The sequence below is a fragment of the Miscanthus floridulus genome, chromosome 5, assembly GCF_019320115.1.
Source record: "Miscanthus floridulus cultivar M001 chromosome 5, ASM1932011v1, whole genome shotgun sequence".
NCBI lineage: Eukaryota > Viridiplantae > Streptophyta > Magnoliopsida > Poales > Poaceae > Miscanthus > Miscanthus floridulus.
This window is the reverse complement of record NC_089584.1, coordinates 39895121-39912256: the sequence shown is the minus strand read 5'-3', so window position 1 is coordinate 39912256 and position 17136 is coordinate 39895121. Positions and strand designations below refer to the sequence as shown.

Below are 17136 nucleotides of genomic sequence, written 5' to 3'. Positions count from 1 at the left end.
CCAAACATTGTTGTGTAGGGCTAAAGATTTTTTGTTCTTCTCATGAGATTTGGAACAACAGATGGTTTTAACCCATATGGGAAGTGTAATTCTACCCATAGTTGTTCGCCAGTTGTATTAGGACCATACAACCTCCCACCATGGTTATGCATGAAAGCTATTTCTCCTATGCTCACTCTAATAAGTCCTGGTTACATTGGACGAAATTTTCTCATGTTGTGACTCTAGTTCACTTTTGGTCAATAGCTGCATCTATATTAACACAATATTCGTAATCAGTCAGGCATGTTGTCTTACTTTTAAAAGCTTTATTATTGTTTTTCCAATTAATGTATAGAAACATCCTTAAACTATTTTCTTTTTCTTGAATTGCAGGTTACTAGTGTCATGTGGCATTCCTAGTCACCTGGTTCAAGCCTAAAGTATGATGGATGCGTGGACGTGAAGTTGGAGAGCATACATTTTTCTTTTATTGTCAAACTCTTTTAAGAATTTACATTCTATATGTAAATGTCCTAGACGATGGTTCATGATATTATGAATATTATCACAAAACATGTTCGAGGTTGTTTTTGAATTTCCTATTTCATTTGTGATGGCACATGTTTTGTATTGCCTCAAATATCAAGACCAGACTGAAATGCCTTTTGTCATGGCCTTTCTATGTATTTTATAACTTTGAGACCATTTTTTTGGGTGATTACTTATTAGATTTAACATTTTGTGGCTGCCATACATGACTGTTTTTGCATAGCCCTTTTGTTAGACTCAAAACCACAAAAAAATGTTTGCACTCCGGTTTTGAGCATAGAAAACAATATTACATGACAGTGTTTTGTAAATTTGACTAGTATTCTTGTGAACCAAAAACTTGAAATTCTCAATCAACCTGTACAGTGGTAGGTTAGTGGGTTCGCGCAACAACGTCAAAAATATCAATATTCCTTCCCTGTTTTACTTCTTGTGATCTGGCATCTCATTGCTGACCACGACGTGATTGCCTAACAACCTTGACGACAGCTAGGTGCGATGTTCGTGTCGCCTATGAATAGGAAGGTCCACATGTATATGTTTCTTTGTAACACTTGGACTGTAACATTATTTTGTGTTACTACAAGGTATATATTTGTAACACATTTTATATGTTTCATTTATGTGTTACAACATAGTACACTTTTGTAACATTTTGCTTGTAACATTAATTTTGTGTTACTATAATTATTGCCAGTAACACATTTTTATAAAAAAAGTGTTTTATGTTACAAACGAAGTCTGTAACACACTATTTTGTGTTACTGTGAAATTTCACTGGAACACATTGATGAATATGTTACAAGAAAGTGATACAATATCCTTGTTTTGTAGTAGTGTGTAACATGAAAGAAAATGACCAACGCCGACACACTATCCCTACGTATATATAGGCTAGTACGTATTAACTTGACATGATCTACTAGCTATACTACTAGTAATCTTACAGTACTGAGGACGATGCGATTGCAGTGTTTTTTTTTTTCCTTTTCTCATCAACAACATACCGAGCACGTTTTTTGTGTGCATGCAGTGTCACAAGAATGCATTCTACTCTAAGCTCAAGTAGTCAGTGTTCACAAGAATACTGCTGAGCTGAAACAGTCTATTCTAAGCTGAAACAGTCAGCTTAGAATGTATTTTCGTAAACACTGCATGAAAATATATATACTAGTAGTAAGAGTCGGCTTTAACCTGAACAAACAAAAGAGGATTGACTGTGTTTTTCCCTTAAAATGGAGAACTGAACAACGGACGCAGATCGATAAATGGTAATGAGATCATAAGGTGCTGTAACTGATTTTCCTAAAATGGAAATAAATACAAATAAAGAACTTGTGTCACCTTTCTCTACCTAATTAACAAGATATTCAGGCATAAAACTAGCTCTGGCATAAGAATAAGGTCGCCGCAGATCTGAGAGAGAGAGAAGGACGTGGAAGAGAACAAGGGTGTGCGGGAAGAGGGAGAGGTGGAATGAAGAGAAGCAGGGCGTGCGTGGCCGTGCGGTGCGAGCGTCTAACGCCCGCATATAAGACAACGCCTAAGAATAAAGAAATATATAGGGAACTCTCCAAAAGCGAGATAATTGGCGGTAATAATAAGGTATACCGATGATAGTAAAGTCTTGTTTTTTGAGCTGTTTTTCTTTTTTGCTTTGGATTTTGTTGGCTTTTTGTTATTGGCATCTGTAATAAATTTTAAGTAAAATCCAGTAGCAGTCCTTAAAGTTATCCGCAGATGTCATCTAGGTCCCCAAAGTTTCAAAATATATTTTTTGCACTCTAAAGTTGTAAAGGGTCTCGTTCAAGTCCCAGCCGGAGGTTACTCGACCCGCTACTCTACATTCCATGGATTTGACAAATGGGACCCACATATCAGCGACAAGACTTCACCTTAGAAAAATTATATCTTTCTAATACGACGTCAAGTGAAGATGATTTTTATATCAAAATTGTAGCTATCAATGGGATCTAAATTTTCTAGTTTTGAGTTATTTCATTTGAGATTGTTAATATGCTAAAAAATAATATAAATTTTAGTGGTATATTAATCGCATACTAGGGTCCGTTGTCTTAGAAAAATCATATCTTTTTCTTGTATGGTGTCGGATAAAGATACTTTGTATATAAAAATTGTAGCTCTTGGTGACATCTACAAATTTATAATTTTTAGTTTTGTCATTTGAGATCGTTAAGATTTCTAATAAAATAATATAAAGTTTCAATAGCCTATTAATCTTTTACAAGGGCTTGTCGTTTTAGAAAAATCATATCTTTCTTCTATGGTTCTAGACAAAGATACTTTGTATATGAAAATTATAACACTCGATCAGGTCTATAAATTTCTAGTTTTAAGTTTTATCATTTGAAGTTATTAAGATGCCCAAAAAATAATATAAAGTTTCAGCAGCATATCAATCGGGTTTTACATCATTTTTTAAAACATCTAAACGACTTCAAATAAAAAAACTAAAAACTAGGAATTTATAGATCTCATCAAGGATTACAAGTTTTATATACAAAGTATCTTTATCCAACACCATACAAAAAAGATTTAATATTTTTAATATGACAAGCAATGATACGCGATTAATATGCTGCTCAAACTTTATATTATTTTTTGAGCATCTTAACTCAAAACTAGGAATTTGTAGGTTCATCGAGAGTTACAATTTTCATATACAAAAGATTTTTATCCAACACCATACAAGAAAGAAATTATTTTTCTAAGATGGCAATCCCTGATTGGTATGTTGTTGAAACTTTATATTATTTTTTGGGCATATTAATGATTTCAAATGAAAAACACAAAACTAAAAATTCGCGATTCTCATCAAGCGCTACAATTTTCATATAAAAGTCATCTTCATCTGTGTCACGACCCGGTCATGCCAACCCAATTACCTTAAACATCTAAGCATAATCTGCACTTAAAACATTCCTACTTTCAAAAACTTTGTCTATCACTTTCTGCACTTTCTTATCTCTGCGGTGTTCGTCCAGACAGTCCAGTGCACCACCGGACAGTCCAGCAGAACATCATGGACACCTGTATCATGCATAGTCTTGTGTTGCCCACAAAAACACACTATGGCCCCACATGTCAGTGGTCAGCCCTCCCCACGTGTATCACCACCGGCCCCTCTCTCCCTCCCTATCTCTCTCACATTCCTATCCCAAGAACAGAACCAGGAAAAGGAACAGAGAAATGAGAGGAGAAGAGAAGAAAGGAGAGGAGGAAACCCACGCTGGAGCACCACCGGAGGACGCCGCCACCGAGCTTCCCCACCACCACCACGCCATCAACCTCACCGGAGTTGGAGGAGAAGACCCCAAGACTTCATCTTCTTCCTCAAACTATGGAGGAGACCACAAGGTCTATCTCCCTCCCTCTCTGGTCGTTCCGAGACAAGCTATTGTAGGTGATCCCCCACGACGTGGTAAGCAATCCCCAAAGTCATATCGCTCTCTATCCCCCTCTCAATCACCCGCCACAACATGGTGAGCAAACCCCAAGCTGCTTTAGGATGGAGGAAATACATTTAAGAACCTAAGGAGTCAAGACGAGATAGCTGAGTAGTTTTTGCAAAGCATAGCTGAGTAGGTTGGCCTAGGCTCCTTATAGTGGAACCTGCCCACCCAAGTTCTTTCAGTGATCCTGTCGACATTGATTCGCTTAGCGTGACTTTGTCAATCTCGAAATCTACCGGTTTAGTCTCAATTCTTCGCATAGGGCTAGGATACGATTTGTGTGTGCGTTCATAAAGGTGTGCATACATACATATATGAGTGTCTGCGTTGTACCGTGATTTGCAAAAAGATGAGATAGTTTCAATTAGTTGAAAATGCACGAGTAGGAACATTTCATCGTAACCGAAGAATCTCTTGGTGGCCAAGAAAACAAAAACTTGGCGCGCTAGCTAGCCACTTCAGTTATGTGAAATATGGTCAAAAAGTTATCCAACTAAGATCCAACTCAAATCAAATTTTGTTTGGACACAATATGCAAGATTTGACTCCATTCGTATACGCCACCGCGTCAGTAAAAGGAAATTCGCATACGTTTTGAGTCTTGAGAATGTCACTAGTAGAGAAATGATCTTTCATCCGCTTTGATTTTGGGCTTTAGTCTCGGTATTTTTTATGTCCGGGAGTAAAGGAAGAATTAGTCCTGGTTGGAGCTACCAACAGGGACTAAAGGTCCCTGTCCTGACATGCTTTTGCAGCAGGTCACCTTTAGTCCCGGTTGGTGTTACCAACCCGGACTAAGGGTCCTTCAACCTTTAGTCTAGGTTGGTAACACCAACTATGACTAAAGGGTGACCTTTTAGTCTCGGTTGGTGTCACCAACCCGGATTAAAGGTCTTTCATCCGGGACTAAAGGTACCCCACAGGTCAATTCAAAAGGAGAGTGTCTAGGACCCTGTCACATGTGGTGTACAGCTGAATTGGTAAGGAGTTTATGTGCGAGGAAAGAGGTCCTGGGTTCGAATCTCACACATCGCAAAAGAGGTCTCTCTACAATTTCGTTTATTTTTCTTCTGAGGATGGACCTTTAGTCCCGGTTATGTGACCTGGGACTAAAGGCCAGAACCTTTAGTCCGGGACTAAAGCTAGTTTCCAACTGAAACTACAACCCATTTCTCTACTAGTGTGTCTGGTAGAAACTAGAAACGGGAGTGGACGTCTAGCTACGTAGCTATAGCTGTCCTCTATTTCTGAAATTGTAGTAGTCACGACTGGATTCAGGTTCTTTGCCGAGTGCCTGAGGCACTCGGCAAAGCCTTTGCTGAGTGCGGCACTCGGCAAAGAACACACGACAAAAAATTGATCGGCAAAGCCCTCTTTGCCGAGTGTCTTTTATCGGGCACTCGGCAAAAGGCTTTGCCGAGTGCCCCGGTGACACTCGGCAAAGAAAAGCGACCGTCACGGCGTCGGTTTTGTTGACGGTCACTTTGCCGAGTGCCAACCCTACAGACACTCGGCAAAGAATTTTTATTTTTTTTAAAAAAAAATTCTTTGCCGAGTGCCAACCCTTCAGGCACTCGGTAAAGATTTTTTATTTTTTTTAAAAAAAAATTCTTTGCCGAGTGCCAACCCTTCAGGCACTCGGCAAAGATTTTTTATTTTTTTTAATTTCTTTGCCGAGTGCCAAGCCTTGAGGCACTCGGCAAAGATTTTTTTATTTTTTTTTACAAAATTTATTTGCCGAGTGCCAACCTTCAGGCACTCGGCAAAGGATTTTTTTTAATTTTTTTTAAAATTTCTTTGCCGAGTGCCCTCTGGCTGGCACTCGGCAAAGTTTGAATTTTTTTTTAAATTTCTTTGCCGAGTGCTCTCTTCCCCGCACTCGGCAAAGTTTAATTTTTTTTAAAAAAAAATCTTTGCTGAGTGGCATGGTCAGAGCACTCGGCAAAGATTTTTTTATTTTTTTTTAAATTTCTTTGCCGAGTGCTCTCTGGCCGACACTCGGCAAATATTTTTTAATTTTTTTTTTAATTTCTTTGCCGAGTGCTCTCTTCCCTGCACTCGGCAAAGTTTAATTTTTTTTTAAAAAAAATTCTTTACCGAGTGCCATGGTCAGAGCACTCGGCAAGATTTTTTTATTTTTTTTTAAATTTCTTTGCTGAGTGCCCTCTGTCCGACACTCGGCAAAGTTGGAATTTTTTTTAAAAAAAATTCTTTGCCGAGTGCCATGATCACAGCACTCGGTAAAGCTGGAAAACTGGTTTTCTGGACGCCCATTTTTCAGCTTTGCCAAGTGTTGTGACCATGGCACTCGGCAAAGGAGTCCTTTGCCGAGTGCAACACTCGGCAAAGTGACCCAAAATGACAATTTTTAATTTTTTTTACATTCCATCATGCCAAATAAATTCATACAAACATATATCACATATATATCTCATTCATCATATATATATCTCATCCATCACATATATATCTCATCCATCCGCACATATCACATCCATCACAATATATATCACATATATAATAATAAGTGCTCAAGTCCATCCAAATAAATCCACAAGTCCATCAAAGTCCACAAGTCCATCACCAAGTGAACAACAAATGAAAAAAATACAACGTGCACTCATTATGATTAACAATACAGTAGAAAAACCTATATTTTTTACATAAATATGGCTGGTATGACTAATACGAAGGAAGCAACTGGGATCTGTGAGGTACATCAAAAGCCTGAATCATACTTATTAAAGTTCTTGAAAGCAGCTGTGTCATCTAGTTCTCCTCTCATATCCAGAGGATACGGTTCACCATTTACCAAGGTAAATGGGTTCATCTCAAGAAATGAGAAATCCAAGTCTGCAAAAGAACCAAAGAGCATCACACGTTGAGTGTTGAAACCGGAAAAGCAACAACTACAAACTGTCTGCCTTTGAAAAGCAAGGGTAAGGTACCTTGGAAAACAGAAAATACACCTCTAATGAAATCACCTATTTTTGTGCGGACCTGAAATTCAAGCACGGATCATCAATGAGAATCAACTGAGAATTGATGGTTAATCAAGAATCTGAGAATGACCAGCAGCAACGAGTTCCAAGCCTTACTGGGAACAAAACAAATGGTATAATAAATAAACAAGTAACAGTGCAATAGCTGACCTCCAATGGCAGGGTGGCGATCAATGGAGCACATGCGTCAGGTGTCATTTGCTTCTCTGTGGGAAGAAAGATAGTCTTAACCTTGTCCCAGTTCTCCTCGATCTCAATACCTCCACACTCTGAGAAACTAATGGTGCTGCCAAGCCTTTCTGATACAATCGAAAGGTAATACTCTTGGTCATGCGGCACAAATGGCTCAACTATGAAGGTTGTAATTGGAGCTTTGCAGCCACCCATCTCGACCTAGATACATGAGCAAATTCAGTCATACAGATTATAAATAGCTTTAACGATCAGGTTTGTGCTGGTAAAAGCATATGGCAAGATGACCTTCAAAAAAAAGCATGGCAAGATGCTAGTCATGACAGTACCTCAACTCCCAACCGCTCCTTGACAAATTGGCGAACTTGGGCAAGATCTAGGTTGAGGGCCACAAGTCCACTCTTCCCACGTTTCCCAAAGAGCATGTCAGGTTTCACAACCAACTTCATAGATGAGAGCCATGGCTCCTGGTTTGCAAGCTCAGTGAAATCCGTTGACTGTGTGACCTGTGATTAAGCATTCTGAAAATTCAATCAACTGGTCTTGAGGAATATGTAAAAAACAGGGATGCTATAGTGAATGAAAGAAGATAACTAATATAGAACATCAGAACCTGAAGAACCTCCCTTGAGAGTAATCAAACTCGATCTGTGTAACTGTATTTCTACAACCAATAAACCCAGCTAATGCAAAACACTAAGCAAGTGCACCTTCAAAGAGAACCCAAGTAAAATGAACCGGTTGTTTCCTATCTGTTGAATGGCAACTAAAAACGAAGACAATCTGTTGGTGTTACCTAGATGATCTACTGGTTTTTGACACAGACCCAGTTTATCAGAGTAAAATTCCCCTAAACCAAACTATATAACTGCTACTTGAAAATTCTGGTTTCTATGGAGGTTGAGATTTCAATGACCACAGCCATAGACCTTGCAAATCCATTCTATGGAGCGAGCTAACTCCGGCAGACCGGCACCCGATCCTGTTCCTACGGTGACCGCGCGCAAGATGGTGGGTGCTGATTATGATTATCCAAGACATGGAGATTCATTTGGATAGAACAGGAAAAGCAGGAGCCGTCACTGCCAACCTAATAAAATCAGGACTCGTCACTCTGATCCAGCATTTCAATTTGTGCAGCTTGTGCTTTTGAAAAAGCTTACCCCAAATAACACTAAATAAATCCACATGATGCTCTTTTCACAAAGTCACAGCCAGCCAGCCGACAAACAACTATAGCGTCAATACGAAACTAGCCTAGCTCTGTCCTAGCTTGCGCCATTTGAGCTTCAAGTACTCTACATGTATCAGGTATACCAATAAATCATACTGCAAGAGCAAGCAAAGCGACAAGGTACAAGCATACTAAATTCCCCCTCCAACATTGCATCTCGACTCAACACACAAGGTAGAACTAATCAATCTGAACTATCTTAGAAAACTAAGTACAGTCAGTTCAATTCCCCCCTTTTCATCATCCATGTTTCTGATCTAAAAAATACAATAAAATCATTTCATGTATTTTATGATTTTATCATGGCTGATAGGAACTGAAAAACAAAAATAAGAATTTGGTACGGCACCGAAGGTAGGAGAACTAAGGCTCCTTGTTCAGCACAAACAGATATGCTGCTGGATGGTAAAGCTAGCCCTGACCTGACGACGCTATGCAGTAATGAACTTTTGATTTGACAGTCAAAATTAGCAGGGCCATATGCATCAGCAATTCAACATGCTATTTTAATTCGTTTCGATCCAATCAGCTGATATATGCATCAAACTAACTACATTTTATGCTATCAAAGAACCACATTAATAAGCAATGCCCTGGTGTTGATATTTATGGTACTAGATAGCAATCCAACAGGCATTGGAACTCTATAGGGTCCGAGTCCTCAAGCAGAAGGCCACTCACCTTGATGGAGGCGGATGATCCGAAGCTGAAGGCGCTCGCTGCCGTCTTGTAGCCCAGCTCCACGGTCTTGCGTGCTCGCGGTGGAGTCTCGCCGAGTGCTCGAGTCGCCGTCTGCCCGTCTCAGTGGCTTGGCCTCTCTGCTCCTGCCTCCTGCTCCGTCCTGCTGGCTGCTGCTTGCTGCGTTGCGGTGAATGAACTGGCCGCTGGCACGGGCGCGCGGGCGGCGCTGGCGCGGTGGGGCGGGCGGCGCGGGCGAGCGGGCGCGCGGGCGGCGGCGGCGGGCGGCGCGGGCGCGCCGGCGGGCGGCCGGGCGGCGTGGGCGCGGCACGGGGGCGGGGGCGGGGGCGGGGGCGGGCCGGCATGGGCGCGGTGGCTGGCTGCGGCTGTCTGCTTGACTGCCCGGCTGGCCGAAAGCCTTTAAGTCCCAACAGCTCCTTTGCCGAGTGCCGGATCATGCACGCACTCGGCGAAGACTTTGATTTTTTTTTAAAAGAATTCTTTGCCGAGTGTCTCAGATCTGACACTCTGCAAATATTTAATTTTTTTTAAAAAAAAATCTTTGCCGAGTGTCTCAGATCTGGCACTCGGCAAAGATTTAATTTTTTTTAAAAAAATATACTTTGCCGAGTGCCCCTGCAACAGCACTCGGCAAAGATTTAATTTTTTTATATAATTTCTCTGTCGAGTGCTCCTGTGAATGCACTCGGCAAAGAGGAAATTTAAAAAAAAATTAAAACACTCTTTGCCGAGTGCCTTATGCTTGGCACTCGGCAAAGACACCCTTTGTCGAGTGCCATGTCCCGGCACTTGGCAAAGTTTTTTTGTTTTTTTGTTTTTGGCCTTCAATTTTTTTGTGCAGGCCTTTTAAAGCACCAGGAACTCCTAGTTACAATTTGGAGATTTTTTGTGGCTTTTTGATATATTTAGTTACTTTATTTCGTTTACTTGAATTTTTCCGAAAAATAGAAATTTGAACTGCACGTGGTACGAATAATGGAGTTTAATGATTCAAAAATTGATAGTCATGTTAGTGAGTGTTGTGAGAGGCCGTATCCAGGAACGGACCCGAAATTTCGGACATCTTGTTCACGAAACATGTCCGCGAAATTGTGTGTGAAGTGTTTTTAAATTTTATAAAAAGCAAACGAAGTCCGAAAATCATGAAACTTGTTGAGATGTCGTGATATCATATGTGGAGGCTATGATAAAAATTTCAGAAGATTTCGTGCACGTTGTCACGTACGATGCTTACAAACCAGGATATCTCTGCATGTGATATCAGATCTCACATGTCCCGCGGGCCGACAAGGCACGCCGTGCCCCGCGGGCCGTGCCGCCATGGGCTTCGTGCCTGGCCGACGGCCCAGGCACGGCCTGCTGGGCCATTTTTCGTGCCGAGCCGGCCCGAGAAGCACGGCTAATCCAGCGTGCCGGGCCGGCCCAAGGCCCACTACACCGACAGAGAGAGAGAGAGAGGGGGAGGCCAGGGCGCCAGGCTGCCGTCGTTGCTTCGGAAGGCCATGGACAAGGACGACGCGACCTGCCGACCTCTCCATCCGCGGAGGACGAGCGATGAGGCGGTCGGATCCGCGGAGGATGAGCGATGAGGACGCCAGATCCGCGGAGAACGAGGCCAGATCCGCGTAGAGGAGGCATGTGGAGGAGCAGCAGCGCGTGGCGGTGAGGAGGAGGTGGCCACCGTCGGCGGAGGCGGGTTGGAGTGGAGGTGGCGTCGGGGCGGAGCTCGTGACCGGATCTGGCGTCGGGGCGGAGCTTGGGGCCAGCGCGCTCGTCCCCGCGGCGGCCGAGGCGGGACTACGGGAGGCGATGGCGGCGCTCGACGTTGGATCCCACGAAAGGAGAAGGGGATGGAGGGGATTCGGCGAGCCGCGGGGAAGCAGGAGCTCGAGGCGTCGGCGGCCGGCGGGGCGGAGCTCGAGCTTGTGCGTGAGGAGGAGGGGTGCGGGTGCTCGACGGCATGGGGGAGAGGAGGGGTGTGGGTGCGCGACGGCGTGGGGCGGTGGGGGAGAGGACTGAGGAGGGGTGCGGTGCGGGTGCGGCGTGGGGGAGAGCCGGAGAGGAGGGGTTTGGGGACTTAGGGTTCGGGGGACGGTGGGCCGGCCAGCTGGGCCACGCGCCGCGGGGAGGGGAAGTGGAGTGAGGAGGGCTGGAGGGGGAGGGAGGGGTGGCCGGCCGGGCTGTTGCCGGGCCGTCTGTCGAAGGCCGGGCCGTGCCGTGCCAGCCCACGGGCCTGAGCAGTGGCCCAGGCACGGGCTGCTCCCTCGGACCGGACCAGCCCGGGCCCGCATGTCACCGGGCCGGGCCGGGCCGGGCTCATGTCGGGCTAAAAAAACGGGCTTTGTGCCATGCCGTCGTGCCTCGGGCTGCATTGCCAACTATATGCGTGCCTAGCTAGCATTAGCAGCGCTAGAGCTAAGCACGCAGCCGAGCTAGCCGTGCGTACGTCGCTTTGCTTTCAATGCATCGATGGATACCCCTGATTGCACTTTACTATTTTTTTTTCGGTTACCACCTGCAGATTTCGCTGCAGCAAGTCATCGCCGCCACCACCTTCTCTCTCCTCCAACGTTTTGGCCAGCGCGAGGAGACCACAAACCACCCACCGCCCTAGCTATATATACACGCGCATTGTCTCGCTCCGCTCCTCTCCCCGGGCAGCATCTACTACTAGAGCTAGCTAGCCCTTCTCTCTCTCTCTCTAGCTCGTCAGTGATCAATACTACCACCGCCCCCAAATTCCACCTCTCAAGAACAGCGCTGGCCGCCGGTGGTGTATCTAGCATCGCGTTCTAAGCTACTAGGAATCATATCGGGAGAGAGAGATAGAGAGAAAACGAAGCAAAGTTTCCGGCCAGAGGTGATCGGCGCCAGCAAGCAGAGCAGCATGGGCAAGAAGTGCGTGCCCCCCGTGGCCATGGTGCTCGTGCAGCTGGGCTTCGCCGGCATGAATGTGGTGTCCAAGCTGGCGCTGGACGCCGGCATGAGCCCCTTCGTGCTCATCGCCTACCGCAACCTCATCGCCGCCGCCGTCATCTCCCCCATGGCCTACTTCGTTGAGAGGTACTGTACCTATGCAAAGCAAAACATGCATGTATAGGTACACCATCTGCATGCTCATCGTCATCATGTTCCTGCTGATCGGAGTTTTCAGTTCATTGGGTGTACGTTAGTTCGTTCACACACACCTTGCATGCAGGTCTAGACGTCTAGTGCGCTTACTACTAATCACAGTTCATCGGGCGTACGTTTCAGTGCTGCCTTGCTTGTGAGATGAGGCTGTGTGTGTTTCCCCTTTTCTTTCGAGAAAAAGAGCTTCCTTGTTCAGCTCGTCGACCGATCGTTTTGTTTGGCTCTACAAACAGAGTCGATGAGCTAGCATCTATTAGTTGCAACAATAAGCACACCTTCGGCCGGCCGGTGACTAGCTATAAGCTTCTGAATCTATACAACAATGTCTCCATTTGCCACGAATAGATGGTTTATGGTTCTCTCTCTTTTTTTTCGTTAGAGTGTAGTACTCCTTTCCTAGCTCTCTTCTGTTCGAGTTCGTTATGTATGATAAAGGTTTTAGTACTAGGAGCCAGCCCAGGAGGAATACTCTGTTGCCGCTCACCATCTACCTATATGTAGTAATTCGCGGTGCTGTCCGCGCATATAGTTGCCACGTGGAATTTAATTTAATCGATTAAGCTAACTTCACCGTATAGATACTTACAGTTGCGGCCGCTTAATAATTGAGTTAAATGAAGAATTAGGCCTCGTTCGGTTGAATGGGAATGATTCCCAGCCTTCGAGTTCCTTTGTTAATTTGTACTAGCGCGGAACGGAGGTTCCTGGCGCGGAGTGGCCTGTTCCGGGCTAACCGAACGGGGCCTTATTCGTTTTGGTACTGCTCACGTCTTTCTTGGAATGGAACTAATACATGTACTGTGCATGCAGACGAAGCGGGGCGACGATCACAACGAAGGTGCTCCTCCGGATCTTCTTCTCCTCCATCTTCGGGTACGTCCATCAATCCCCCCGTGCTTGCTCTTTCTTCAGTAGTATGTCAGTAGTGTCATTGCACATTCAGTTGAGGCCTTGAGGGAGGGCATCAACACTTGCATTGCAGCCGTGTGGTGTGGCCTGCAGGCTAGGTTAGGTAGCTTAGGTGCTGAAATTAATTAAGAGTGTACACTACTCATGATAATGTCAGTCAGGTGTCACAGACAAGAAAGCAAGCAGCTAAGGGCAAAGGGGCATGCAGCCAAAGGCTTCAGTTCCCTGCAGTGTTCTTCCCTTAGCTTGTGGACTTTGGCTCCCAGCCACGTTTGTGCGGTACACGAGCTTCACCTTCCGTCAGGAAAAGGGACATGCCCGTTTCCCAGTGTCGCGCTGCTTCTGCCCTTGTTGCCACGATCAATTGTTTTAGCCAAAACCAAAACCTAGCGCACAGCGCGTCCCAGGCTTGTTTAAATCTAGGGCATAAAGTTTTGAGATGTCACATCAGGTATTACGTAAAGGTGTCGTATAAGACACATATGTTACTGTAGCACATGTATTGCTGTAACATCACATTGTCAAATCATAGATTAATTAGGCTTAAAATATTCATCTCATAAATTAATCGTAAACTATATAATTAGTTATTTTTTAAATCTATATTTAATACTCCATGCTCTTAAAAAAATTCGAATGAACAGGGAGTAAACTTATAGGGAGAAACTAAATGAGCCCTTAGGCCTTGTTTAGTTGGACCCCAAAGTCCAAAAAAATTTGCTACAGTACCTGTCACATCGAATGTTTACGGCCCGTGCATGGAGCATTAAATGTAGACGAAAAGAAAAACTAATTGCACAGTTTGGTGGGAAATTGCGAGACGAACGTTTTAAGCCTAATTAGTCAATGTTTGGACACTATTTGCCAAATAAAAACGAATGTGCTATAGTAGCCCCAAATTCCAAATTTCGCGAACTAAACAAGGCTTAATAAAAAAACAGCGGGTGAACAGAGCGCCAACATGTGTCCGGCCGTGAATTGTCGATCGATCAGATGTGACAGCAGTGACAGTACCTTGCCGATCGAAATTACCAACCAGTCAGGGTCTGTCAGTCTGACATGCACTTGCTTCGATTGCTGGCACGTGACGTGACTGCAACTGCAGGGCAACGCTGAACCAGGTGTTGTATTTCGTGGGGCTAAAGTCGACCAGCCCGACGGTGGCGTGCGCGCTCACCAACACGCTGCCGGCGCTGAAGATAGGAGTCGGTGCGGCCGGGCACGGCGGCGGGGCAGGCCAAGCTGGTGGGCACGGCGGTGTGCGTGGGCGGCTCCATGATCATACCCTTCTACAAGGGGCCCGAACTCGGGCTGTGGGCGTCCCCGATCCACTGGCGCTTCGCGGAGCACTCCGCGGCGCCGTCGCCCGCCGCGGCCGCCGCCGGTGGACACGCGGGGGCCGCCGTGCTTGGGGACGTCCTCATCATCGCCAGCTGCGTCGCGTGGGTCGTCTGGTTCATCCTCCACACCAAGATGTCCGAGGGGTTCTCCGCGCCCTACACTAGCACCGCCATCATGTGCCTCATGGCCGGCGTGCAGTGCGCGGGCGTCAGCGCCGCCATGGACCGCAGCCTCGACGTCTGGAAGCTCGGATGCGACATCAGGCTCTACTCCGTGCTCTACATCGTAAGCCATTCTATCATCTCTGCATACGTATATAGCTAGAAGCTAGTTGTTGAAATCGATTGATCAAATTCATTGAAATGGCGCGCGCAGGGCATCGTTGGCTCCGGGATCGGGTTCACGGTGATGTCGTGGTGCATCCAGGCGCGCGGCCCGCTGTACGTGTCCATGTTCAGCCCGCTGCTGCTCGTCATCGTCGCCATTATCGGCGGGGCCATCCTCGGCGAGAAGATACGCGTGGGAACGTACGTACGCACGGGGATCAATTGCAACGTCCTGAGATTAAATTAAATTAATTAATCGTGTCTTAACAGTGCAGTGCTGTCGGGTCCGTGCTCATCGTTGCTGGGCTATACATGGTGCTCTGGGGCAAGGGCAGGGAGATGGACAGACCGGGCCTCGACAACGACAAAGGCGACGAGGAGACCGCCGCCGCCGCCGCCGCCGTGGGCCTTGGCTTCAGCGGCAAGGGTGGTGGTGCCGTCGCAATCGCAAGCAGCCGCGTCGACGCCATCAGCCTGCCGGTGTTCTCCACAACTAGCCCCAACAAGCGGCAGCCACTCATCCACGGGTGAAGGTGATGCCCGACGTCAGTTGGACGCGCCAAGAAATCTTGCAGGGTGTGGAGTGGCAAAAAAATAACGCAAAATAGCTAGTGGAGGAACGGAACCGGCCGGAGGGAGGAAGACGGCGGCGACGATTGGTTTGGAGGGGCATAAATACAGACTTGTTGTATACGGTTGGTTGCAGTGCAGTTGCAGGAGCGTCAGAGTGTGGTTTGTTACGTTTCCCTTGTTTAGTTTCACCCCAACTTCTAAAAAGTTGCTACAGTACTTGTCACATCGAATGTTTGCGGCCCATGCATGGAGCATTAAATGTAGACGAAAAGAAAAACTAATTGCACAGTTTGGTGGGAAATTGCGAGACGAACATTTTGAGCCTAATTAGTCTATATTTAAACACTATTTGCCAAATAAAAACGAACGTGCTACAGTAGCCCCAAAATCTAAAATCCTGAAACTAAACAAGGGCGAGGAAACAGACAAATAGGCGTGTGATGTGACTGTACTAGTGGAAAGGATTGCTTGCTAGCTTGGATGCTTTCGTGCTACCGGTTGGCCTTCTGTGCTGCACTTCACTTGGATTGGATCATTATGATTTAGTTCCTCCAAAAAGTCTCAATATACAATTCTCTTCTTCTTCTTCTTCCACTAAGTACAGTTTCTCTTTTTGCTCACTTTTTTACATGCCACACGATTGATTCATTGAAAAGAAGAACAGAGGGCAAATCACTTTATTTTTACCTTCACATACATAATTTGATTTCCGGGAGGGGGTAAGCTGAATCATTTAGCCTCACCACAAATTTTAATTGAACTCTAAAATTCAAAGAAATATCCCTAATTCAAGAACCTAATTCTGAAGCAACAGATAATATAGAGAGAATTCCTTATTTGACATCAGATAAATGACCCGTTCCTTTCTTGGCCCTCAAAAAATTTTCGTTCCCTATTTGACATCGAGTTCAACTTTCATTCCTTATACGACACTCCGTTGGATTTTCCATCCGTGAACCGTTAACTGCCATGCGAAAAGACGATTTTGCCCCTGTGGGCCCCACCACCCTTCTCCCTCCTCTCCTCCCCTTCCTCGGCAGATCCGCTGCCGCCCCGTGCCCCATGGGCCAGTGCCCCTCCGTCCCGCGCCGCCGCAAGCCCACGCTCCTACCTCCGTCCCCCGCGCTCTCCGCGCCGCCGCAGGTCCTCTCCTCCATTGCCGAGGCCGCCGGGGAGGACCACACCGCCGACCTCCCCGAGGAGCTCCTCGCCCTCGTCTTCGGTCTCCTCGGCTCCGGCGACCGCAAGCGCTGCTCCCTCATGTGCCGCCGCTGGCTAGCCGTAAAGGCCGCCTCGCGCTCGACGCCAGGGCACCGCTGCTTGCTGACTCGGCCCTCCCCCGCCTCCTCGCGCGCTTCACCGCCGTCTCCAAACTCGCGCTAAAGTGCGACCGCCGCACTGAGAGCATGGGCGACCCGGGCCTCGCGCAAGTTGCCGACCGCCTCGGCCCGAGCCTTCGTCGCCTCAAACTCCGCTCCCTGCGCGCGACCACCGACGATGGGGTCGCCGCGCTCGCCGCCGCGGCCGCTAACCTCCGCAAGCTCTCCGTCGGCTCCTGTGCCTTCGGATCCAAGGGAATCGAGGCTGTCCTCCGCTCCTGTCTCCACCTCGAGGAGCTGTCCGTCAAGCGTCTCCGTGGCCTCGCTGAGTTAGAGCCCATTTCTGTCTCCACCGCCGGCATGCTGCTTATACGGGCGCGGACACGTAGGGAGAAAGGGAGGAGA

At 46.5% G+C, this 17136-nt stretch overlaps 3 protein-coding genes across 3 annotated transcripts; 1 reads left to right on the top strand and 2 right to left on the bottom strand.

Annotated features, from left to right (window-relative positions):
• Nucleotides 1–6700: 6700 nt before the first annotated feature.
• LOC136452028 (ATP-citrate synthase alpha chain protein 3-like) lies at nt 6701–9261 on the bottom strand. Its single transcript, XM_066452692.1, has 5 exons — nt 9114–9261; nt 7528–7704; nt 7157–7399; nt 6953–7004; nt 6701–6857 (listed from the first exon to the last, which is right to left on the bottom strand). The coding sequence occupies exons 2-5, from the start codon at nt 7645–7647 to the stop codon at nt 6724–6726; spliced, it is 549 nt and encodes a 182-aa protein (XP_066308789.1). The 5' UTR covers nt 7648–7704; nt 9114–9261; the 3' UTR covers nt 6701–6723.
• Nucleotides 9234–11422, bottom strand: LOC136454545 (uncharacterized). The gene is made up of 2 exons (XM_066454934.1): nt 10654–11422; nt 9234–9508 (listed from the first exon to the last, which is right to left on the bottom strand). The coding sequence occupies exons 1-2, from the start codon at nt 11420–11422 to the stop codon at nt 9234–9236; spliced, it is 1044 nt and encodes a 347-aa protein (XP_066311031.1).
• Nucleotides 11423–11645: 223 nt separating this feature from the next.
• On the top strand, nt 11646–15691 carry LOC136452027 (WAT1-related protein At1g09380-like). The gene is given in 6 exon segments (XM_066452691.1): nt 11646–12194; nt 13074–13136; nt 14278–14373; nt 14375–14798; nt 14889–15040; nt 15115–15691. Coding segments are annotated over 6 exon segments (1167 nt in total). The 5' UTR covers nt 11646–12018; the 3' UTR covers nt 15371–15691.
• Nucleotides 15692–17136: the final 1445 nt, after the last annotated feature.

Bases quoted from the DNA above. Each gene is read 5' to 3' on its own strand.
- LOC136452028 (XM_066452692.1), bottom strand. From the start codon at position 7,647: ATGAAGTTGGTTGTGAAACCTGACATGCTCTTTGGGAAACGTGGGAAG. The intron at 7,400-7,527 runs GTACTGTCATGA...TCATGTATCTAG, and splicing joins AGGAGCGGTTGGGAGTTGAG to GTCGAGATGGGTGGCTGCAA. The intron at 7,005-7,156 runs GTCAGCTATTGC...CTTGAATTTCAG, and splicing joins TCGCCACCCTGCCATTGGAG to GTCCGCACAAAAATAGGTGA.
- LOC136454545 (XM_066454934.1), bottom strand. From the start codon at position 11,422: ATGCGGGCCCGGGCTGGTCCGGTCCGAGGGAGCAGCCCGTGCCTGGGC. The intron at 9,509-10,653 runs GTCGCGTCGTCC...CCAGCCGGGCAG, and splicing joins GCGGATGGAGAGGTCGGCAG to TCAAGCAGACAGCCGCAGCC.